Source organism: Pantherophis guttatus, chromosome 10 (genome assembly GCF_059756535.1).
Source record: "Pantherophis guttatus breed Tessera chromosome 10, ASM5975653v1, whole genome shotgun sequence".
Classification (NCBI taxonomy): domain Eukaryota; kingdom Metazoa; phylum Chordata; class Lepidosauria; order Squamata; family Colubridae; genus Pantherophis; species Pantherophis guttatus.
This window is the reverse complement of record NC_142072.1, coordinates 8,874,870-8,899,970: the sequence shown is the minus strand read 5'-3', so window position 1 is coordinate 8,899,970 and position 25,101 is coordinate 8,874,870. Positions and strand designations below refer to the sequence as shown.

The following is a 25,101-nucleotide window of genomic DNA, read 5'->3' as shown; positions in this document are numbered from 1 at the left end:
TCTCACCTGCTAACCTCAACAATTACACACAGGATGGGGGGTGGGGTGGGTGAGAGGAATAACCATGTTTAAAAAGTTGGTAATCTCTTCCAATTTTCCCCACAACAACAACAATAACCCTGTGAGGTGAGTTGGTCCTAGAGCAGTGTTTCTCAACCTTGGAAGCTTGAAGATGGGTGGACTTCAACTCCCAGAATCCCCCAGCCAGCGCTGCTGGCTGGGGGATTCTGGGAGTTGAAGTCCACCCATCTTCAAGCTTCCAAGGTTGAGAAACTCTGTCCTAGAGAGACAAACTGTCCCAAAGTCACCCAGGTGAGCTCATGCCTAAGGCGGGACTAGAACTCACTGTCTCCTGGTGATTGGCCCAAAGTCACCCAACCGGCTTTCATTCTTAAGGCGGGACTAGAACTCCTGATCTCTAGCCTGGTGTCTTCATTGCTCAGTCAAATTGGCAATTTTTTTCTCTTCTTGTACATTTTAAAAGCAATAATTCATCAAATCTACGTTAGCCTTACATTATCCATTAACAGCCCCTTGGTCTGCAGAGATAACTAGGCTCATATCACTGCCTTGCTAGATCTTCATCAGATGGCTTTTTCAAATCAAATTATTTTGAAAGCAGGAAGAGCAGAGAATCTGGGATGGGGTGGAGGTGTCTGATTAAGTTGGCTTGACTTGAAGAAAACTGCAGAGCCTTATTTCTTTGGAAACTGAATCATTCTTTCTACATGCCATGGAAAGGCAGACTGTTAAGGCAACTTTTATCTATCCCTGCCACAAAATGAGCAGGGAAAGAAAAACAAACAGGCAACAAATCTTGGCCTCTCACGCCTGAAGCATTCCAGAAAATCCTAAAGTCGATGCCAAACCCAAGACTGGTTCTCAAGATTTGGGGGAACCCTCAAGTGAGAGAAGACATCAGCGTTCTCATTAACCTGGAAGTTGTGGAGCTGTATTCACCAGCTAATCCGAAAGGTCATAGTGAAGGAAGATGGATGGTGATGTTAGGCCAGGTCCTTTGCTAGTCGTGAGTCTATGCCTCTATGGTCTCTATGCGTCCCCTTGAAGCCAACTACTTCCAAGAGCAGCTCAGACAACAAAGCTCTGGCTTGCTGGTTTCGCTGTGACAGACCAAACCAGCTTCTTCTTTGCAAATGATTAAGCAAGGCTCCATTTCCCTCAACTTTAAAAATCTGAACAGGTCAGCACTAAACTACAGTTAAAATCCCAGCACAGATTCCTTCCTTGCCAATAATAATGCAAAACCGAAGATAAATGCATATCCTTAGAGAAGAGTTGACCCGGGGAAGAAGAAAGGTTCCCCTCAATGAATTCTGAAAATTCTCTACCAATCTAAGTTGATTGTTAATATTATTATTTTCTTCAAGAGCACAGCATGGTTAAATACAAGGCTTATGCTTGAGTTGATAAAATTTCGAAGCCACCAATGTTTATACAAGTCAGCCTCTGTTTGGCCAACCTGGTCAGGAATGTATGCTGCATAGGAAAACAAAATGTAAAAGGAATGGACGAACCAAAAGCTAAAGTTGGAAATAATGAATGAATAAAAACAGCTACAGCTGGAAAGGATAAAAGCTTTATCAAAATTGAAAATGGATTAATGACAACAAGAATGCAAAATAAATAAATAAAAATAAAATGAACTGACCTCTTACCACAGGGGAGTCATTCCAATGTGGGGGTAACGTGTCCCCCAACATTTTGCATCCTACCCCGCACTTCTGCATTTTGGCATGGAGATGCCATTTTCATCTCTTGCCGGGCATCTTGATGGCTTGGGGAAACATATGTCCCTGTGTCCGGTTGCGACAAAGTATGGAGATCCCCCAAAACTCTCTCGTTTGGTTGGCCAGACTTAGCGGTGCAAGGGGCTCTCTGCTTCACAGCTGAAAGTGTCTGGTGGTGGTTTGGTTTGGGTTTTTTAAGCTCAGAGACATCAACCGCCACGAAAGGGAAGGAAGAGGAAATTTTTTTGTACCAGAAGGAAAGAGCGGAGGGGGGCCCTGTTTCTGGAGCTGGGTGTGTATGAGACAGAGAGGAACTGAACCAGAGACCAGCTCAGTGCAAACTGGAAGACAGAGACAAAGCGAGGGGGGGATCAGCTGCTAACAAAGATGGAGGAACTTCTCCAGAACTTACCTTGATGGTGCAATCCATGGCACGCCTCTACCTGCTGCTTTCCGCCTAGATCTCCATGGGCATTCAGATGAGTTGCATTGGCAGGGCTGATCTTGCGCAGGGGGCCGGATGAACAAGGCTTGGTGTGTGTGTATATGTGTGTGTGTGTGTGTGTGTGTGGTGTGTATGTGTGCGTCTAATTTTGGGAAGTGAAGTCACACAAACCGCCAGGGCTGGTTTCCTATTGGTGTGACCAAGCTTACAAGGCTCTGAAAGTTTTTTTTTTGTTTTTTTTTTTAATAGCATTGTTGGCTTAGATGCATTTTTTTCCTCTTCTTGTTCAAATTACAAATGGGTAAGTCAAGAGATTTTTTTGAGACTGAAATGGAAGGGCAAGAGAGACGGCGGGGGGGGGGGGAAACAGAGAGGGACGAGGGCCAAAGAAGACCTGTTGTTGTTGTTCTTGTTGAAGGGTCATTTGATTTATTTTTGCAGGAAGCAAGACCAAGAGGGGTGCGCCCTATAAAAGTCAGGAGGACCCAATGCTTGATCTTTAAAGCAAGCGTTTTTTTATGGGTTGAAAATTAGCTTCTGGAGTCGGAAAGGCACTGTACACATTCAGAGGTAACTTCTGTCTTAGCCCCCCTGATTTGCGCCATGTTACCCTCTCCAGCTAAAGGGCATTGCTTACAGTGGGGCCTCCTAGATTGAGGACAGGCAAGCCTGGTGAATTATGTACTGAAATTTAGATCTCAATGAGACCGGAACTGCAAACTGCTTATAAATTCATGCTCAGTGATTTCATCTGTAATCCTTGATTCTGTCTCAGCTACGTTACTGAATGCTGTTGCTCTGTTATGCAGTTGGTAGGGAGGTTATTTTAGTCTATTTGGGAGACTAACGTGTTAGGTCAGTAAATGACCTGTGGGCACTCTCACAAAATGGCTGCCACATTGGACCACGGTGTAGCCAATCATGTCACGTTCCATGGTTGGGGAGACAATAGGATGAGATTATTATTTTTTTATTTATTTATGGCCAGCTTTCTTCCTGCTTTGGATGCTTTTGTTTTATTTTTTTATTATTTTCTGTACAGGTGGTCTCTCTTCTCAGCAAAGAAATAACCTGAAATTCCTGAGCTTTTGTTGTTGTTGTTGTCTAGAGATTGTTATGGAGCCTCAAGTAAGGATCTGGTGGCATTCCTATAAAAATAATGTCGAGCCTGGAGCTTTGTTTGGCAGTAGGGTACTTCTCTATTCATTTACTCATGTTTTCTGCTTAATCAAAGGAATTAAAAAATAATAATTGAGGTGGTGTAGAGACATTGACTGACACAATGGGTCAGTGGGCAGGTGAGGACTCACCTAATCCATTTATGAAATCATTTTGTTAGAAAGAAGGATATGACATCAGTGAAATTCCAGTCAATTTTGTCCGGGTTAGGAAAAAGTTGAGATAAGAGTTTATTCGAAAAGAAAACGGGAGAAGAAGTGAAAATCTTGATTCTCAGAGGGAGACTATTGTCAGATGTCACATGGACAAGCATGCATTCATATGCAGTCTGTGTCTTTCTTAATTGAGATTAATTGATGTTTAATCAGTAAATTGCCGAACATTGTTGATGTGAATTTTGGACTGGGGTCATTCTAATTAGGATGATCGGATCGGATCCTCCCTCTTTATCCTATGAGCAGGAACAGTTTTTAAATGATCACAGCTGATTATTCTATCTCGTGCTTCTTCTCTTTGGTCTTCAGTCAAGTCATTGGTTATTTACGTATATGCTGGAGTGGCTTCATAACATAAGAATCTAGAACAAGGTCTCTCAACCTTGGCCACTTTAAGATGTGTGGGATTCAATGTCCAGAATTCCCCAGGCAGGTGGCCAAGGTAGGGAAGTACTCAGGGGTGGGCTTCAACAATTTTAGCAAGGGGTTCTCTGGCTGGTTGCTGCGTGGGCGTGGCCATGGCAGGTGTGGCCTAGTCGACCTCCTGCAGCACGGCGGGGGGGGGGAGCTTTTTGCCCTCCCCGGGCTCCGGAGGCTTTCCTCGAGCCTCCGATAGGGCAAAAATGGCCTCCCCAGGCTCCAGAGGCCCTCTGGAGGTTGGAAATGGGCCCATTTCCGGCCTTCCTGATCTTCCAGTAGGCCCGTTTTTCACCCTCCCTGAGCCTCCCTGCATGCCTTGCACTTACCTCCATCCAAAACGGACCGAGTGGGGACTCCTGAGAGGGGTGGGATGGGGTGGGTGGGGCCAGCCAGGAGTGGGATTTGGGGGGTTCTCCAAACTGCACAGAATCTTAGCTAGAGGTTCTCCCGAACCCTTACGAACACCCAGCAGCCCACCCCTGGAAATACTGATCTAGAAGCATCAACCAGGCTCTAGACTGCTTTACAATTGACTAGACCAGAAAGTTTGGGCTATATTTTATTGAACAAATCACTATTGGTTAGCCATGTATAATAAGATGACTGTATCTACCTATATAGCATATTTAACCTGATTACTTAATTAAGCCATAGTCTGACTTTGCACATTATCATTCTAAACTAAGCATCTAGACTGCATTTGGCCAACACAAGGGGAATAAGAAAATGAACCATGGTTAATATTATTTAAATTGAGAATGTAGTGCAAATGCAACTATTTGGTTTTTAGCTGACCCAATTAAGCTGACCTCAAGTCATGGTTTAATTAACCTCCATGGGCTTGTCTGCAGAATAAACATATTCAAGCCTCAGCAAACTATGTTATAGATTATTGTGGTATACTGTATGGTTATGAAAATGGAAACCCATTGCAAGAATAATATTGAAATAGAATATGGATGAAACATGTAACAGTGATACCCATTGTGATTGGGGCACTTGGTACCATGTCCAAGAATTTTACAAAACACATCAAGAAATTGCAGCTTCCTGCAATAACACCAGCGGAACTGCAAAAAACTGCGCTACTCGGAACATCATATATTTTAAGAAGATACTTGGTCGATACCTAGGATGCTGGCAGCAACCCGTATCAACCATCTGAGCAGTCAATGATATTTGTGACACATTTTTAAATGTTCAGTTGACTGAGTTTCATGTTTAATGAATAAAAGAGATAATAATAATAATAAATAAACTGGATTTACATAATGGATTAAAACTGGACAGCACAAGGGGAGTAAAAATTGAATTAGGGTCTTGGAGCAATACACAAAGAGCTACATAGATACACGGAAATGTTGAACTTATTAGACCCAAATATCCCAACTTTGCAAAAAACCACCCTACTGGCAACTGGCTATATACTTGGTTAGGATTTGATTGAATCTAATGGAAGATTAACTATAATAATAATCATCATATGCTAAACACAGAAAAAGAGTAAGAAAGAACAAGTCAATATAGGCATGAAAGTGGAAAAAGAAAAGAAGATAGAACTACATCTAAATACATTTAAAGAAATATAGCTATATCTAAATACATTTAAATAAAGGCAAGAGGAAGATGAAAGAAATCAAAATGGCGGGTGCAACTAAGTGATTGAATCTTTGCCGTCCTATAAATGCCTCTGAGTTTAAGCCAACATCCTTCACTATACCTCCACTATCACATCTTTCTACCTTTCTTACCTCCATTATATCCATATAATGCTTTTCCTTCATCAAAATTTCTCTCAACTCCACCCAACTTTGAATTCTGGTGCCTTTCTGTTCCTCTCAATTCATCCAATCTTCCTTAATTTGTTTTCCAGTTTGATCCTTGTTCATTCTCTCTATATGACCAAACCATTCTCAAGCGTATTCGTTTTATACTGGCCATTGTCTTTCGTACTTAATCCACATGAATTCAGCACTCATTCAATAATCTTGACCTTATCTCTTCTTCTTGTTTTTCACATGTACTTCTTAGAAATCCCATGCTAACTGCATTCACCCTACGGAAATGGTACTGAAATGGTCATCGTTTGTCTCTTCTTATAATGGTTTGATAAAGGGGAAGATGCCATGATATGTGTTGTTTATTGTTTCCTGGCCTCAGTGCCAGGCCCTTGTTCTAAACTTTGCTGCTGAAAGCATTCTAGGGGCTGGCCATCCAACGGTAGACTTCTCTTGTTATGTGAGTGTCTGGTCTTTCATCTCTACAGGAAGGATCTTCTGCAGATACCATCAATTAACAGTTCTGTTTGATGGGCTCCATTGAAAGCATGCTCACTCTGCTACCCCCTGCAGTAGAATACACTCACCAGGCTGTGTCTGCACAACATACTTAATTGGGACTGTTATTGTGTGTGCATTCACACAATAAGTTAAACTTGGCAATTTTCACCCGGATTATTATTATTTTTTTCTGATTTAGCATTCTGTGTGCATCCTGGCCAACATGCATCTTGGCCATCAAGTTACTTGGACAATCATTTGTCTGAAATGGTATAGGGTTTCCTGCCTGAGTAGGGGGTTGGACTAGAAGACCTCCAAGATCCCTTCCACCTCTGTTATTCTCTTCTGTTCTTAATTACACGTACTTTATTTATTTGTAACTCATTTACAAATGAGAGAATCGTCAGAAGGTTAAGTCCCGTAGAAAAAACAAAACTCACTTTAGAGTTCTCTTTTAGTTATTTGGAATTTGTGCTTTTAAAACTTGGTTTCGGTGGTTTTCTTATTTTTAAGATAACATGTTATGAAACAAATTATCAGCTTTAATGCTTTATGATGCAGCAACAGTGTACATCAGCATTAACAGTGGTGTTCATAGTCATCCCAATAGTCAAATCTAGGGGTCCCATCCACACACAATGTGGGAAGCTCCGTTAGAATTCATCTTGGTTAGGTTCTCCTGGCTTAGAGTGTTGTGTGAATTCAACCTCTTTTGTTCCTTTGTAGTTGGGTGTTTTTCGTAAATAAAAATAAATGGGTTAATTCAATAATGCTGAGAGATGCAATGCTATGTTTATTTCTAAATCTGGCGGATCTTTGAAAGCCTCTCGTGTACAGTATTGGTTAGGGTTCTGGATGCCTGTCCTAAATGGCCCATTCAGGGAAAGTAATGCAAATCGTATTTTCTGGCTGCAAGGTTTGTTCCTAACAAACAGAAACTGGTACCCTAGGTGGACCATGCCACCAATCCCGTCCCCTGCCCCCAAAAAGGGATGGGCTTCAAAAATGTTAGCAAGGGGTTCTCTGCCCGGTTGCTGGGTGGGTGTGTCCTAGTTGGCTTCCTGCACCAGGGCGGGACGCGGGGGTGTTTTTGCCCTCCCCGGGCTCCAAAGGCTTTCCTTGAGCCTTCAGGAGGGCAAAAACAGCCTCCCCAAGCTCCGGAGGCCCTCTGGAGGCTGGAAACGCACCCATTTCCAGCCTTCCCAAACTTCCGGTAGGCCTATTTTTCACCTTCCCTGAGCCTCCGTGCATGCCCTGCTCTTACAGTATCTGCATCCAAAACGGGCTGCGTGGGGACTCCTGAAAGGGGCGGGATGGGGTGGGCAGGGCCAGCCAGGAGTGGGATTTGGGAGTTCTCCGAACTGCACAGAATCTGAGCTAGAGGTTCTCCCGAACCCCTGCGAATCCCCAGCAGCCCACCCCTGCCCCTCAACCCCAAAGGCAGGTCCAGGGGATGGTTTGGTAACTGGCAAATATTTTACCCTCTTTTCTATTTCATGTTTTTCAACCATGTTTTGGGAAATAGAGATACTTGATTTCTTCTCTGCCTATCCAGCCAAAGTTTCAGGGATCAGATCAAAGAGAGGCTGCAACATTATCTTGGTTTTTTTTTTAAAAAAAATTAATTTGCTTTTAAGATTTCCCCCTCCCCTAAACAAACAGTTCCCAACTTAACTTGGTGCCTTGGTCATTGCCACTTTCACCTTGTTGGAAAGCTGCCCCTCACCCCCTGCCCCCCAGACACTTGCTGTCGGCCGAAAAAACCCTCCAGTTTTCCAACTTAGGCAGAGCAAAGGGACAGTTTCTTTTCTTTTCTGTGTTCTCCTCCTCCTCCTCCTCTTTTTCTACTACTTTTCTGAGCTCCGTTGCACCTGGTTTGTGCTTCGTGGTTAGGCGTGGGGGCCCTGAGGTTTCCGGTTGCTGTTGTGCACTCCTTGTCTCAACGCTGGGGCTGATTGCACAATCTCACATCATATTTTCGGAGGCTGGCGTACCCACCCACCCACCAACTCACCTCTCTGCCGAGATTCCCTGTAAGGGGCACAGAATGGAGCGCCCTCAAACTCAATAGGCACTGCGAGCCTACACGTAAGAGGAGTTCTTCTGAAGGATCATTGGGGCAGCTGGAATGCTGGGTGAGGGGGCCTGTTCATGGGATGAGGATGGAGAGCAAATAGGTTCTTTGGAGGTAAGGTGGCCGGATTGCAGATTTCATGAAAGACAGAGGTGCACAAACCCCAGGACTATAAGTAGCCTCCAACTCCTCCTTCAGTTGCCACTGAACTGCACATTTCAGTTTGACAGATGCTTCCTTTAAATACTTGATTTCATTGGAATTACAATGAAATCAGATTTATTTGGGGACTGATGTCACCCACAACTTCGTCCTATCTACTCTGGGGGAATCAAGCCTCCACAGGACATCATACCCAGGCCAAAGTTAGGCACCCTTGATCTTGAATAAGGCTTGCCCAGATGGCGTTGAACTACAGTGGTCTATCATCCTTGCCCAGGTAGTGATGTGGGGATGGGTGGGTTTGCAGTCCAGATGATTTAGTGAGGACCAGATTGGGAAAGGTGAATTGAGACTCAGATGTGGAGCTAGTTTCTGGCTCAATTGGGGGGTGGGGGTGGGAACAAGCTTGTTGGGTGGGGAGCTTTTTTGTTGTTCCTTGCCCAATTTCAAGCCATTACCCAATTCTGTGGGTTTGTGGTTTAGGGCTGTTTAAGTACAAGGGGAATGGCTTCTCTATGGGTTGGGAAACTCTGCCACTCATTGCTTGTCATAGAGAAAAGTGTGCATGGGAGAAAGTGTGGTCAACATGGCCAAAATCAAGCTATTTGGTTTTAATTGCACGGCAATTAACACCACAATGCAACTAGACTCTGTTCTATTATTTTTTAAAATGCTTGTCCTACCCACCACTCCACTCCTGTTCCTCAGTACAAGTAACCCTCATGTTAGGAAGGTGCTTGTTAGTATCTAAGTGGGGGGAGAATATCTTGCTTTTGTGAGTAAATATCTGGAGATTTCCCTTAAGGAGCAGTTGGGTTTCTCCTATTGGAAGCACCTGAATTCATTTGGGTGTAGGATAGGCACAGCTCGCTCACATGCCCTCCCATGTTATGATTCTGATCCAATCCTCTTCTCCTTGCTGGTATTTGTTAAGCTCAGCTCTCCTCTCCTTTGGTCCACCGTGTAAGTACAACTGTAGGGTTGGTCAACTTAGTTCCTTCTAGGGCTGTGTTGAATTCGAGCTCTCCCTCCCTTGAACTTGCACATCTTGTTGAGAATTGTGATCCGGCACCTTAGGAAGAGCTTTCTAAGTGTGTCTTCTTTCAGCATCCTAGATGAACAGTGCTTATGCTCTCAGGAATAATAAACCCGGCTTAGAAGGCGTTTGACTCAGTTGAGAAAATTCGGCTTTTTCTGGCTTAGAGCAGGCCTTGGAGGAAGTCACGGTGTCTCCTTTTAAGATTGATTGGAGTTGGGAGGACCAGCATTGCTTAGAAGATTTGGTGAACTGTTTTGTGTTCCTGAGAGATAAACATCCCAGCTCTGCTTCCTCTCACGACCTTCCTTCTGTCTCTGAAATTTGGCCACCTGGTCACCCCTCGGGGATTGCAAAGTCGTGATATAGACACTCTATCTTTCCCCCCTCTTGCTCCCTGTCCCTTTCACACACGTTGGCTGTGCTGACATGGAAAATCCGTCTGCCCCCCCCCTGCCTCGCCCTCCCCTCAAAAACACAGCATAAGTCACGAAACCTGCTCCTTTCTTCAACCAATGGGAGCAAAGTAGTACAAGGATATGAATACAGAGAGAAAAGGTGGGTGGGTGGGTGGGTGGGGGAAATGGCAGAGAGACCCCTGGCAAGGGATAAGCGCCGGCCAATACTTTTACGAGGAAAGCAGCAGAAGCCAATTGGCCCGAGATACTCCTAGGTGTAACTATTCTTCTCCCAACTTCATAGTCCAAGGAGCAGAAGATATTTTGTGCCACTCAAACTTTGGGATTTCTTTACCTGCAAGAAATTTCTCCAAGCAAGCCGGCCATCCCATAAGAGACCCCTGCAAAGCAGTGAGTAAAATCAGGGATTGAGGCAACTATTGCATGTTGGAATGATGTGTCTCTCTGTGTGTACAAAATTACATGCAAAAATATGTTTGTCGCCCATAAACTACGTCAGACTTAAATATCTAGTACCTGCAGTCCGATACATGATAAAAGCTATTTAATTTAGCCCACCATAGCCAGGATACCAAAGAAATGTTTGAGACTGCAAACATCTGGAACATCTGGCTATCATGGCCAAAGGAATTCTGGGAGTTGCCAACAATTTTGGATGATGCTGAGTTAGGGAAACCTGATTCAGTTCATCCTCTTCACTAGAGGTTAAGTGGATTGCCCCCAAATTCTCCCCAATGCGACCTACAGTCTGATTCTAGCTTAGTTTTAATTATTGAATTTAGTTACTGAATAGACCCATTTTCTGGAAAAGTATAATTAGATACATAACATTTAATTTATATTTGTGTGTTATGAATTTCCATTTTATATACATAAGAATCTTCAATATTTCACAAAATAGTTTTACATAACTGAATATTATATTTATGTATATGTGTGCAAATCTGAATCTATACATAGATAAAATATTTTATAAACGAAGGCAAGCATACATGTCCCAGGATCCTGCAAAATATTTTACATCTAGCCGATAAGAGTTTTCAATATTTCTTAGTTTTATATAGTTAGTTTTATAGTTAACTGATGATCAGTTATCAGCTGGAAATGTATGTATGTGTGCGTTAGATAAGAATTTCCAATATTTCATTAGTTAGTTTTACATGTGAATAATTTATATCATTAAAAAAATCTGATCATTGTTAAAGTCCGGTTAGCATATAAGTAACAATGGCAACAATCAGCACAGTATAAATCATAAGGTCTGATAAAGAATTACATTAATTTCTGTCCACAGTGAACAACTGATTATTTACACAGATCATTGTAAGTTGGACTAGCAAGAGCTTATGTTAAGAGAAACCCATGTTATGAATGCAGTCTAACATTATTATAAAAGTATAAATAATTGAAACATTATTTATGATGTTTTGAAGACAGGCAAGAGCATTTATTTTATTTTTTTGTCAGAAATGAAACTCAGAGGCAGATGGGGCTATAGTCCTGGCTTCAGGCATGGGGTGGGCAGGCTTATTTATGGCTCTCTCCTGATCATTCCACCTTGAGGGATAAAAATGTACCATCCACCTTCTGTCCTGGCATCAATGCTACCAAGTGGGCAGGGTGAGTACAGTTAGGCAGGCCAAGGAAGTGAGTTGGGGATGAATAGAGTAGAGTAGAGTAGAGTAGAGTAGAGTAGAGTAGAGTAGAGTAGAGTAGAGTAGAGTAGAGTAGAATAGAATAGAATAGAATAGAATAGAATAGAATAGAATAGAATAGAATAGAATAACAGAGTTGGAAGGGACCTTGGAGGTCTTCTAGTCCAACCCCCTGCTTAGGCAGGAAACCCTACACCACTTCAGACAAATGGTTATCCAACATCTTCTTAAAAACTTCCAGTGTTGGAGCATTCACAACGTCTGGAGGCGAGTTGTTCCACTGATTAATGGTTCTAAGTATCAGGAAATTTCTCCTTAATTCTAAGTTGCTTCTCTCCTTGATTAGTTTCCACCCATTGCTTCTTGTCCTGCCCTCAGGTGCTTTGGAGAAGAGCTTGACTCCCTCTTCTTTGTGGCAACCCCTGAGATATCGGAAGACTGCTATCATGTCTCCCCTAGTCCTTCTTTTCATTAAACTAGACGTACCCAGTTCCTGCAACCGTTCTGCATATGTTTTAGCCTCCAGTCTCCTAATTATCTTTGTTGCTCTTCTCTGCACTCTTTCGAGAGTCTCCACATCTTTTTTACATTGTGGTGACCAAAACTGGATGCAGTATTCCAAGTGTGGCCTTACCAAGGCATTATAAAGCGGTATTAAAACTTCATGTGGTATTTGTCTCTATCCAGATATGGAGTCCTGGCAAGAAAGCTGGAGGGATAACCCGGTGCAAATGGTCCCTGTTGGAGCAGAGATTGAAGGAACAGGTAAGTGATGCTTTTATTTGTTTTGGGAAAACGAAACCACAATTTTGTCTTGTTTTTTGTCAGGCCACTAAGTTGGCCTTGGTAAGTCCTTGCACGTCTGATACAAACAGAGGAAACATGTGGGGCATGTCTTCTTCTTCTGGAATTCTTGCCAAATCCTTCCCCAGCTGTTGCCACATGTTTGTAAGTAGATGTGCAACTGGAAAGCAAGGGATGTCTGCCTATGCTTCACTCTGGGACATGTGACCAGGAGGGATGAAGGAGAAAAGCTGAGAATGGAAGAGTCATCTCTTTTTTAGAGTGGCTGCTCAAATGGATCAACTACAGGATTGCAACCCGGGTGGGATGGGAGTTTCTCTAAAGCTCACAGTGTCAAGTTTCCGAAAGATGCCCTAATTAATTCATGAAGCCATGATCCTTTCAAGTTGCCACACAGCTGTTTTTGGTGCATTTAAAAACTTTGCTTTTGTCCTTGGCTGGCTTCTTTTCACCCCAAATTTGGACCGCTTCTGCTCACCTTTTGGAGACTTACCACGCTGATAAAATATAGACAGATTCCCCATTCCCTCCCCACTCCTGGGGGAAGGATGTTGCAAAATTTCCATTCCCACTCCACTCTGGGGCCAGCCAGAGATGGTATTTGCCAGTTCTCCGAACTACTCAAAATTTCCGCTACCTGTTCTCCAGAACCTGTCAGAACCTGTTGGATTTCACCCCTGGTCTGAGTGCATAGTAAAAGAATATGAACACTTCTTACATTCTTTTTTCTCTCTTTACATTCCACAAGACTTTTTGGAAGAGTACAGGAAGATTTTCCAAGATGATTTTGGTGACATAGGTTCCTGGTTTCTACCAGAAAATGAGATGGAGCAGCAGCTGCCAAGCTGGACTGGTGGAAGTTACCTTGCTGAACTGGAAGGCTTTGAGAAGACAGTGCCAATCCATGAATCCCTTGGCTTAAAAGGTAACTAGCATCCTGGTCAGCAGAGGAAGTTGGGATGCGGTCCCAGCATTAGCATCCCGAATTATTTATCCAACTATAAGAATTCCACCTTCATTTTAAGAGGGTGCACGAATCTGCATTTTTCCTCTTCCCTTTCCATCTCTCCTTTCTTTTCTCTTGAATCTCTTGAATCCATTACACAGTTTGAAAATTCAAACAGGAATGATTTTATTTTCTTTCTCTTTTTTAAGGCTTTCTTTTAGACATTAAACAAATCTGAAAGGAAGAGATTAAACAAAATTAAGAATAGTGAAGAGATTAAACAAAATTAAGAATAGGTTCATAGAAATTTGAAGTTGATTGTTGCTAAATATTCTCTTTAATCATAAAGCAGTATTCTAATTTTAATAGGAATATGACTGATGGATGTTCTTTTTTCAAATATACATTATTAAATGCTTGCAAATATATATATATATATTTGTAACTGTATCAAAGTTGAAAGTTACTCTTTCCCTATATTTTTTTTATTCTTGGCACTTTTTCTCTCCTTATTTTCAGTAATCATGAATAGTTGTCTTCATCAAATCCCAAAATTTAAAAATTTCATTTATTTCCATTTCAAGCAAGAAGTTCAAAAAAGGTCTCCAGAGTTTTCTTCTCTTTAATCAAAGTTTTTAGTTTTGCCATTTCAGCCAGCTCCATTAATTTCATCCTCCATTCTTCCATTGTGGGAATCTGAAGCTCCTTCCATCTCCGTACTTACAAAAGTCTTGTTGCTTTATCATATATAGAAATAAAGTCCCATGTTTTTCTCAAGCTGTTTATCCATCGGTTTTCAAGAAATCATCTATGAACTATCCTAAGTGTCAATTTAGCAGTAGAGTTTTAAGCAGCAGAAAATGCACCATCCCTAACACCATACACTGTCACTGTAAGAATAAACATGAATGGAATTATCTCTTTTTCTTTTGAGGTTTTCCTGAATACACCAAGACCATTGTGGAATTGAAACAGGTTTCTTCTGATCCAGACTATAGGGAACCGTACCATGGTGGTGAGTTTTGGTTGATATTTGGAAAGGGTTGTGGCCTGCCAATGGCCAGCAGAGCTGGCAGCAGATTCAGACAGTGAGGAGGTTGGGGAGGAACGTGGGCCAGTCCTGGAGTCCGGGGAAGGCTCAGATGAGGACTCTCAGTTGGAGGCAGAGAGGGGGCCAAGGCCATAGTTCTTTGCTGCCTCCAGAATCTGACATCAGCAAGGCAGAAGAACAGCAGGAGCCTGTTCCCAGTGTGCGCACGCGCAGAGCTGCCAGAACACAGGAACAATTAAGAAAACAGGGTCGATTTGGGAGTAAGGCTTGGAGATGATTGGCCCCTCCCATAAGACATAAAAGGAAGCGAACGGCACGTGAGCTTTTGCAGGAAGCAATTAGTGCATCTGGTCAGTAAAAGCTTTGGAAAAGTTCTGTTTGACTCTGTGCCAAGTTTGGCCTTGCCCTGCGTGTGGCAATTAGTTCTCTGGCAGCATTCCAAGGGAGATAAGGTGGGTGTTTGTAAACAGTCCCCTGAAAGACTGTTTGAGAATCCTTTCGGACTGGGAATGACAATAATTCACAGCCGTATGAATAAAAGAGGTTTGCCGGGACTAAGATTGTGCTGTATACTTTCTAAGGAAGTCTAGGTCAGAACAGAAGGAGAGAGCGGGGAGTAGAGAAAGCTAGTGGCACTAAGGGGAAATATTTGTGCTTTCTGAAGTGTCACAACTATCAAATTCTCATTTATCAAAGTTCATTTATTTATTAAACACATTTAACGTGGCTGCCAAACTCACCACATGGTGACTCAAACCTCACTGAAAGTTGATTCAAACTTCAGTGTTTGGAATATTCAAAGCAGAACAGATGCTCACTTTTGACTCAATTTTTGTAGCTCATGTGGCAATTTATATGGTGTGGGCCGTGATTCTTGATAATCCTTGCTTAAAGCTCGACAGTGACTTTTAGTAATCTAGGCACTATATTCAGCCATTTATTAACAATGCAGTTTAAAATTATAACCTCCTTGAGATTTTTAGACCCCCTATTTTTGTGCTTTATTCTTTTATCTTCTTGACCGTTTTTTTTTGCATTTATGTTTATGTGTTTTCTTTAAAAACCTAAAAAAAATATCAAAACGAAACAAAAAGTTTTAACTTTTCATTGAATTATTATATTGCAAAAGCCTAAAGAGCACCAGAGAGTGAAACATAAAAATATAGAAGGCAAAATAATAATAATAATAAAAAAGAACAAAGTAAAAATGTTGCAACAAAGAATTTGATGGCACAATCTCCTCTTCATTCTTTTTCCCCAACCAGTAACCTTCAGTTAAATATTAAGTCCAGCTGCCTTTTGAACGGCACTTTTGGGACACATAAATATTTATGCTATACTTTTAATATTTAATAATAAACATTGGGCATGTTTGCTCATATCTGTTTAAATCATTTCATTTGTGTTTTTTTTTTAGTTAGCCACTTTACTTATTTTTCTTGGAAGCCATATTGCAAATATCTAAATTTGCCTTGCTAGTAACGTGACTTATATACAGGGTTGGGCTGCTGGGGGTTCGCTGGGGTTCGGGAGAACCTGTAGCTAAGATTCTGTGCAGTTTGGAGAACCACCAAATCCCACTCCTGACTGGCCCTGCCCACCCTGCCCCTCCCCTCCCAGGGTGCGCACAGAGGCTCGGGGAGGGCAGAAAACCGGCCTACCGGAAGTTCAGGAAGGCCGGAAATGGGCCTGTTTCCAGCCTCCAGAGTGCTTCTGGAGCCTGGGGAGGCCGTTTTCACCCTCCCGGAGGCTCGAATAAAGCCTCTGGAGCCCAGGGAAGGCAAAAACGCCCCCCCACCATGGTGCAGGAGGCTGACTAGGCCACGCCCACCATGGCCACGCCCACACAGCAACCGGGCAGAGAATCCCTTGCTAAAATTTTTGAAGCCCACCCCTGTTTATATAAGGGAATCATTCCTGCTTAAATTTGGTCCTGTTATAACTATATACTGTAGCTTATCCATCATTGCACATTCAGTGAAGGAGAAAGATTTCTTTAGGCTCAGTACGTTTCTATGAATCGTTATGAAAATGGTACAGTTAAGAAAGAATACCTTACATGTACCTGTTTAAAGGGAAGTGAAATGGGCTATGTCACAAGTCCTTGTGGGTATTTCTTAGTGCATGAACGCAATGACTTTGGCAAGCTGGCATATGTGTTTTGGGAGGATTAAACAAACAAAGGAATTTTTCCCCTTTTAAAAACATCCTGTGCACTTCTGTTTGAAATTAATTAAATTGATCAGGGCCTTAGAGTAAGATAGAGCAGAAACAACATCACAGCGCAACGCAAATTGCCTCCCTGTGTCAACTTGACACAACTGGGAGTTAAAGCAACAAGAGGAAGCAACTTAGAGTTGTTAAAGCAACTTTGCCGAAATGTTGTAAGGCTGCCAGTCATCAGCCCTCCCCAAAAACGTTCCCCTTTAGAAAGGTTAGACTATCAGTCCCATGGTTCCTTGCCAGCACAACTCTCTGGAAATTATGGAAATTGGCACATGTATCTGAAATGTGGATGAGGAGTAGGTGGAATAAAAAAAAAAAACCCAACCACTGTGCTACTACAACAGGAATATTGCCATATTTGTAGGTATAGCATAAAAGACAATTTTCATTATATGTGGATATGAGAATTCTTCTGAAGTTTCCCAGACAAGGCACTTATCAGAAGTCACTAGTCTAATTTATCAGAGAGATGGAAAGCTGTAGAGTTGGAATCAAGAGGTGGGTTTCAGCAGGTTCTGACCTGTTCTGGAGAACCGGTAGCGGAAATTTTGAGTAGTTCGGAGAATCAGTAGTAAAAATTCTGACTGGCCCTGCCCCCTTCTATTCTCTGTCTCCAAGTCCCAGCTGATCGTGAGGAAATGGAGATTTTACAGTATCCTTCCCCTGGAGTGGAGTGGGAATGGAGATTTTACAGTATCCTTACCCTGCCATGCCCAACAAGCCACGCCCACCAAGCCATGCCACACCCACCAAGCCACACCCACAGAACCGGTAGTAAAAATTTTTGAAACCTACTACTGGTTGGAATGGGTTAGAAGATGATCTAATCCAACCTTCTGCAATGTGTAGGAGAATCAGTTAAACCATCAGAATCACAGTAGAGAGCTGGAAGGGACTTTGGAGGTCTTCTACTCCAGCCCCATGCTCAGGCAGGAGACGCTATGGCCTGCCCTATACCATTTCAGACAAGTAACTGTCCAGGCTCTTCTTAAAAACCTCCAGTGATGAAGCTGTACTTCAACATCCATTTAAGAGAGAGGTGAGAAGACCCTGAATTCCTTCAGTGTCTTTTGACTCTTAGTACCAGAAGTGGTCTTCCTTCTGAGACTGGCGCCTGAGGAATTTTATAACCTGGAATTCTTGCCTCCTATAGACACCTATGCTTATAGATAGGCACAAGCAATGGTAGGATTCAGCCGGTTCGGGCCGGTTCAGGTGAACTGGTAGTTAACTTGCTGGCTGGCCCCGCCCCTTCCCTTCCCACCCCTTCCAGGCGTCCCCACACGCCCCATTTTGCTCTCAGGTAAATGCAGGGAGGCCTCCTAGGCCCAAAACAGGGCGCACCCCCCCACGCCCCGTTTTTGCTCCCAGGAGGTTTCAGGAAGGCCTCATTTATTTATTTATTTATTTATTTATTTATTTATTTATTTATTTATTTATTCATTCATTCATTCATTCATTCATTCATTCATTCATTCATTCATTCAAATTTCTATACCGCCCTTCTCCTTTCGGACTCAAGGCGGTGAACAGCCAAAATAAAAACATCCATACATAACATTACAGTTAAAAAGAAAGTTAAAATAATTTATAAATTTGGCCCGTAATTTAAAACTTGTCAATTTAAAATCAATATTAAAAATTTTAAAACTAACCCTAAAATCAAGACAGACCGGCTAACTGGAAAAAATAAGTTTTTAGGGCCCGACGAAAAGTCCGGAGGTCGGAGATCACTCGTATCTCTGGGGGTAGATTGTTCCATAGGGTAAGTGCCACCACAGAGAAGGCTCTCCTCCTGGGGGTTGCCAGCCGGCATTGTTTGGCCGACGGCACCCTGAGGAGGCCCTCTCTGTGGGAGCGAACCGGCCGGTGGGAGGCTATTGGTGGCAGAAGGCGGTCCCGTAAGTACCCTGGCCCTATGCCATGGAGTGCTTTAAAGGTGATCACCAACACCTTGAAGCGCACCCGGAAGTCCACCGGAAGCCAATGCAGCTCGCGCAGGAGAGGAGTCACATGGGAGTGCCCCGTCACTCCCATAATCCCCCCCTAGACCCAAAACGGGGTGCGGGAGGGGCGGCGCATCCCCCCCAGCCCGTTTTTGCTCCCAGGGGAGCAGGAGGCCAAGTGCTGCCTGTCACACCCCCTGGCCACGCCCACCAAGCCACACCCACAGAACTGGCAGTAAAAAATTTTGAATCCCACCACTGGACGCAAGAAAAATGGTTAGGATTACCATTCTCCCATGATTCTGATGACACCTGTACCTTGAATCTCCTGCAGCTTCAAGAATGGTGCTCCAACAAGACAGTGTCCTCCACAGCCTCGAGGGCTCCACCTGCCTCCCGGTTGCTCCTCAGCCTTGCTTTGTTCGGTATCCCGATTCTCCTGGAGAACAGGTGTCTTCTGCTCAGCTTCCTCCCGGAGATCAGCAAGAACAGCAGAAGGAAGGTAAAAACTCAGTTTTGCACGACTTTGCATAATTTCTGTCCCCCAAACTACCCTTCAAGTTCCTGATTTTTTTTTTTTTTTTAAAAAAACTCATTTTCAACATGCTTTAGAATTTGTTTGGGGTGCTGTTTCTCAGCTTGCATTATCATTTTGCATGTGTTTGTCTTTCATTTTCATTTCGGCATTTTCACGACGTCAGGGCCAGTGGGCGGGGCCTCCTGCCGGTTTTATTACCGGTTCTATAGAACCGGTGCGAACCGGGGGCAACCCACCACTGAATCGGATGGAGTTTTGTGAGTTCTAGAATAACCTGAACCATAAACCAACCAACCAATCATGTGCTGCGTTAATTTATTTTATTTTATTTATTTTATTTTTTTGAATTTGTATACCGCCTTACTCCCGAAGGACTCAGGGCGGTGAACAGCCATAGAATAAGACATATAAATACAAAATTTAAAATAGAATAAAACGAATTAAATAATTTGGCGGAACAAATTTAAAACCCCAATAATTTAAAACCAAATTTAAAATTCCCATTTAAAAAGGGGAAAAAACTTAGGCCAGGCCAGCTTGATGAAATAAGAAAGTCTTAAGCGCGCGGTGGAAGGTGCACAGATCCGGGATCCTCCGTATCTCCGGGGGGAGCTCGTTCCAGATAGTAGGTGCCCCCACAGAGAAGGCTCTCTCCCTGGGGGCCGCCAGTCGACATTGTTTGGCCGACGGCACCCGGAGGAGCCCCTCTCTATGGGAGCGTACTGGTCGGTGGGAGGCTATTGGAGGTAGCAGGCGGTCCCGTAGATAACCAGGTCCTAAGCCATGTTAAAAAAGAAGTTTAGATGCACGATTTGCACCATACACTATTGGGCCTTTAAGGCAGTGGCCCCCAACCTTTTAAGCACCAGGGATGGTTCTGTGGAAAGAGATTCTTCCGTGGGGGGGGGGGGCGTGGTTTCATGTACTGCCTGCATCCTGCGGATGGGGCTTCGTTTGTTTTCATAGCCTGGTTGTGGATTGGTGTCGATCCATGGACCAGGACTTGCTTTAAGGAACTGGTTAAAGGGATTGTGTGAATGCAAGCAGTGTATGTGTGTGTGATTGTGTGTGTGTGTGGTTCTTGTCCTTTGTAAGATTTTGATCTTACAGGGATTACTAGCTTTTATACTTACTTCCCTGATTTTGTTCGTCCATTGTCGTTGCCTCTAGAACATTGGGTTGAGTCCCTTGGCCCCGATTCAGGCAGCCAATCCAGTGCCTTGGACAGCGATTCTTGTCAATGCGATTCACCAATCAGGAGCCAGAAAAAACGGGAACGCAGAGACCAGGCTGACAGGAAGAACACCAATACTTCACCTAGAGATCGGGCAGGTAATGTTGACTGGGGAGCATGGGTTGGGAGACTCCAGAAACCCATAACGCACTGTCACTAAACTTCATGTCTTAAAGGGTCTGGAGTTGCAATGACTTTTTAAATTGCTTGCCCAAACATTAAGGGCAGGTATGATGTTGGCTTCTCAGTGGTGACTCCAAAATTAGGAAATGTCCCGTATTTGGGTATCTGCCATTCTGTTCCTCTGGCTTTGGGTTACAGTCAGGGGTGGGATTCAGCCGGTTCAGGTGAACCAGATGCTAATTTTACATCTGGTTTGCTGAACCGGTAGTTCCAAGGACTGGCTGGCCCTGACCACCCTGCCCCTCCCCTCCCAGGAGTCTCCACGCGGCTCGCTTTGGATGCCAAGTAATTCAGTGCCTGTGTGGAGATTCTGGGAGTGTAAAAAATGGGCCTCCTGGAAGTCCGGAAATGGGTGTGTTTTTGGCCTCTGGAGGGCCTCTGGAGCCCGGGGGAGGCCATTTTCGCCCTCCTGGAGGCTCGAGAAAGCCTCTGGACCTTGAGGAGAGTGAAAACGCCTCCCCACCCCTGCCGTGGTGCAGGAAGTGAAGTCACGTTTATTCAATGCCATTTTGAATGGTCACTGAAGAAATAGTTGTAAGTCAAGGACTATCTGTATAGTATTTTCAATTGTTTGCAGAGAAATACAAGTAATTTAAGCAGCCGATTTTTTTTCAAAGTCAGTCCTTCCTTCCTTCCTTCCTTCCTTCCTTCCTTCCTTCCTTCCTTCCTTCCTTCCTTCCTTCCTTCCTTCCTTCAACTCGCAAATCATCCCTGGCCTGCCCTTAAATTGCCATAGGCCGGGGAGGATGGGAAACTGGTGAAACGGCATGGCAGCCAAAGACAGATGCACATTCCATACTTGTCTCTCTCAAGGCTGTATCCCAGGGTTACTTACAGCAGCCGGACGGGGGTGATATCTACAACCCATGAAATTGCTCCACTGGCGAATATGTTTGATGACACACTCTGGGGGGGGGGGGAAACAGGGTCATAATTGGTGCGTCAATTATGTAGGATCTGAAGCTTGGCTCGAGGCTCATGATTTAATTAGGGCATCCGTCAGAACCCTGACAGCAAGCCTGCTCTGACCGTACGTAATTTCCTTCCTTCCTTCCTTCCTTCCTTCCTTCCTTCCTTCCTTCCTTCCTTCCTTCCTTCCTTCCTTCCTTCCTTCCTTCCTTCCCTTCCCTTCCCTTCCCTTCCCTTCCCTTCCCTCCCCTCCCCCTCCCTCTCTTCTTCTTTCTTTTAAGGCTGCCTTTATTTTTAAGTGGCACCTCCTGAAGGCAGTTATTTTTTTTCCCCGGTTGCAACAAACAGCTGCGAGGTGCTGTGCTCATGTGAGTCCACATCCCCCTTTCCAAATCACCCGTTCACCTCCTGTTTTTATGGCAGGGGCCGGACCCATTCAATTATGGCGCTTTCTGCTGGAGCTCCTGCAAGATGGCTCCTGCCAAGCCCTCATCCGCTGGACAGGGAACGACTGGGAATTCAAGCTCTGTGATCCACACGAGGTGAGCCCCCCCTCGCCCTCCCCCTCATTTATAGACAACCCACGGTGCCCTTCCCTTGTGGCAAAGAGTCTCTCAGGAATACAGAGATATTGTATTCTCTGTATAATATCATACACGTTAATACAGATATTATATCTGTCTGTCTTCAGGATGACATGGTTTTTGTGTTTGTTAAATCAAGTGTTTAGTCCCTAGGAATGTGCAACACGAATGTGCCCCACCCTCGCGCATGCACACGCAGCCCCCCCACATGTGCCCCACCCCCGCACATGCGTGGCAGAGGCCCAAAGACCAGCTGGCTGGCGGGAGATGTGCAGGCATGCGCAGCAGAGCAGAACTGGGGCAACAGCTCGCGTGCCATCAGAGAGGGCGCTGCGTGCCACCTCTGGCATGTGTGCCATAGGTTCGCCATCACGGGCCTAGCATTAGGATATATAAACAACCCAGGGCTGAACTTGGTTCCCTCAGCATCCCAATCCCCATATCAAAGACCAGACGTTTCCCGCCATCATGAAGCCAACGGTACAGCGAGTTTAATTATTTATTATTATTATTTATTCAATTTATATACCGCCCTTCTCCTAGTGGACTCAGGGCGGTGCACAGCCAGAACTAAAATAAATAACAATACAAAATTTAAAATTAATTAAAAGAATTATATACTTTGGCCCGAATTAAAACAATGCGAATTAAAACCCATTAACAGATTAAAACTAAACAATTAATAACAATTAAAAACTAAAAAAGGGGATTAATGGAATCCATCGCCTGTAAAATTCCATCCTTCTCCTAAACCCAGAGAAGAAACATCATGGCCCCATCCACCGTGGCCCTCCCTCTCCCTCAAGTGCCAAAATGGTCTTAGCTTGAGTAACCACAATAAAGGTAAAGGTTCCCCTCGCACATATGTGCTAGTTGTTCCTGACTCCAGGGGGTTGGTGCTCATCTCTGTTTCAAAGCCGAAGAGCCAGCGCTATCCGAAGACGTCTCCGTGGTCATGTGGCCGGCATGACTCAATGCCAAAGGCACATGGAACGCTGTTACCTTCCCACCAAAGGTGGTCCTTATTTTTCTACTTGCATTTTTTAAGTGCTTTCGAACTGCTAGGTTGGCAGAAGCTGGGACAAGTAACGGGAGCTCACCCCATTACGCGGCACTAGGGATTCGAACCGCTGAACTGCCAACCTTTCGATCGACAAGCTCAGCATCTTAGCCATTGAGCCACCGCGTCCCTCTAGCAGGCATAATAGGCAAAGGCAATGCAGCATTATCTGGGCACAAGCCACAAGGAGCAACGCTTGAGTAAGGACTCGGGCTAAAATGGGCTTCTGGTTATCAGTATCAATGGACTGCTTACTCCTTCCTCCCCCCTCTCATTTCCTGCTAGGTGGCCAGGCGCTGGGGCAAGCGTAAGAACAAGCCCCGCATGACGTACGAGAAACTGAGTCGGGGGCTGCGCTACTATTATCACAAGAACATCATTCACAAGACCAGCGGGCAGCGTTACGTCTACCGCTTCGTTTGCGACATCCAGGGCCTGCTGGCCGAATTGGATAAGAAGTTGCAGATTTAGCATGCAACCGTCTTAAAAAAAAAAGAGAACCTTTTCTTCATTCCTTAAAACCTCGGAAGAGAAAGCAGGACCGGCTCCCTCGGTGAAGACTCTGGTCTCCTTTTAAGCTACGTCTAAAACAAGAAGGGGTGTGAGAAATGCTGGCGGTGGGCTGAAGAGTAGGGGGAAGACCCTCTCTGGATGGGGCAGGGCAAACAACCCCCCCCAAAACAGTGGGATTTTTTTTCTGGGGGGCGGGGAAGTTATTGCTTTGGTGGGGTGGGGTAGGTAAAAATAATCCCCCCCCCAAAAAATAGAATTGGGGTCTTGATCCTAGCTGAAGGCAGGGGGGCAGCCAATCACCCTGGCTAAAAGTGTAGAACGGGGTCTCCAACCTTGGCAACTTTAAGCCTGGAAGAATTCTGGGAGTTGAAGTCCGCCAGGCTTAAAGTTGCCAAGGTTGGAGACCCCTGGTATAAAATATTAGCGGAGGTTTGGCAAATGAAAGCATGGCTCTTACTTCTCTTGATTCAAGGAGTAAAAACCGGCAATATTTGATCAGCATGAAATATCTCGATTTTCACAGACATTTTGGAGGAGGAGGATTACCATTCTTGAAGCTATCTGCTCCCCCCCTCCCAACACACACACACACACACACACACACACACACACACACACACACACACACACACTCCATTCCCCTCCTTCTCCTTTAGGCATTATTAAACCATTTAAAATAGGGCTACGCTTCTCATAGAACGGAAAAAGAGATTCTCCGTAGCTCTTTTGAACTCCTTTTGGTGGTGGTGGTGAGAGGCATGGCCCCTTCCCAATTGCTTGTAAGCAGACCTTAAGTATCTGCTTCCGTTTGTGCCTTCATAAGGAAGACGGGTGAGCTGGCTTTTTAAAAACAGCCGCTGCTGTTTTTTAAGAGGTCAAAATTATATCCGTCTTCAAGTCAGAAATCTTTGTACATAGCGGTTAGAAAAAAATGCCGATTTTCTTTTTGCTGTACTGATTGTAAACTATGTCGGTTCTGAAAGTTGGCAGTTTGGAACCCAAAATAAAGTTTAAAAAAAAAAATCATGTTTTTTAAATGAAAAAACAATGAATTGATGGACTGAGCGAAGGTAGAATTGTAAGGTTTGATGGATTTTCAGAAGCAGCCTGTTCTGACCCAGCTCCCCAAATACGACAAACCCTCTGTAGCTGAAGCAATGATTCCTTTATTAGGAGTGCTGGCAGCCCCGGCAAAAAGTTTCTCTCAACGCAGGTTAACAAGTCTGTCTGGCAGGGAGATAAATAGTTGCTGCTACATCTATTCATCTCCGCCCCCTGCCTTTTATCCCCAGAGCTAAGGTGGGGCTTTGTTTGCAGCGGTGGCTTTTCCATCGGCTTTTCCATCCTCTTTTATTGCAACAGCTGTGAATTACGTTCATTCACAGCTGAGTCCCAATTAGTTGCAAAAAGTCCTTCGGGAGAATCTTTTATCTTTATCTCCCTGCTAAAGACCTACTTGGCAAAGACACACGGAG

At 44.1% G+C, this 25,101-nt stretch overlaps 2 protein-coding genes across 13 annotated transcripts in view; one reads left to right on the top strand and one right to left on the bottom strand.

Annotated features, from left to right (window-relative positions):
* Positions 1 to 2,293, bottom strand: part of LOC117669340 (retroviral integration site protein Fli-1 homolog) — a 32,616-nt gene extending 30,323 nt beyond the window's left edge. For 6 of the 10 annotated variants that reach the window (XM_034423686.3, XM_034423688.3, XM_034423687.3 and 3 more), the window contains exon 1: positions 2,161 to 2,293. In XM_034423686.3, coding sequence (XP_034279577.1) covers positions 2,161 to 2,178 — 18 coding nt within the window. In that variant the 5' untranslated portion in view covers positions 2,179 to 2,293. Of the gene's footprint in view, positions 1 to 1,669; positions 2,065 to 2,160 lie in introns of those variants that run through there. The other 4 variants (XM_087876141.1, XM_060693969.2, XM_087876142.1 and 1 more) reach the window with 4 other exon arrangements.
* On the top strand, positions 2,054 to 24,293 carry ETV2 (ETS variant transcription factor 2). 3 transcript variants are annotated; one of them, XM_060693971.2, is made up of 10 exons: positions 2,054 to 2,494; positions 2,635 to 2,763; positions 10,261 to 10,367; positions 12,320 to 12,397; positions 13,185 to 13,361; positions 14,317 to 14,397; positions 18,940 to 19,107; positions 20,314 to 20,475; positions 21,893 to 22,011; positions 23,399 to 24,293. In XM_060693971.2, exons 4-10 carry the CDS (start codon positions 12,322 to 12,324, stop codon positions 23,582 to 23,584), a joined length of 969 nt encoding a protein of 322 aa, XP_060549954.2. In that variant the 5' UTR covers positions 2,054 to 2,494; positions 2,635 to 2,763; positions 10,261 to 10,367; positions 12,320 to 12,321; the 3' UTR covers positions 23,585 to 24,293. The 3 variants fall into 3 exon arrangements, with proteins under 3 accessions (XP_060549954.2, XP_060549953.2, XP_087732269.1); XM_060693970.2 differs by lacking the exon at positions 2,635 to 2,763 and having other exon boundaries at positions 2,345 to 2,494; XM_087876143.1 differs by lacking the exons at positions 2,054 to 2,494; positions 10,261 to 10,367 and having other exon boundaries at positions 2,663 to 2,763.
* Positions 24,294 to 25,101: the final 808 nt, after the last annotated feature.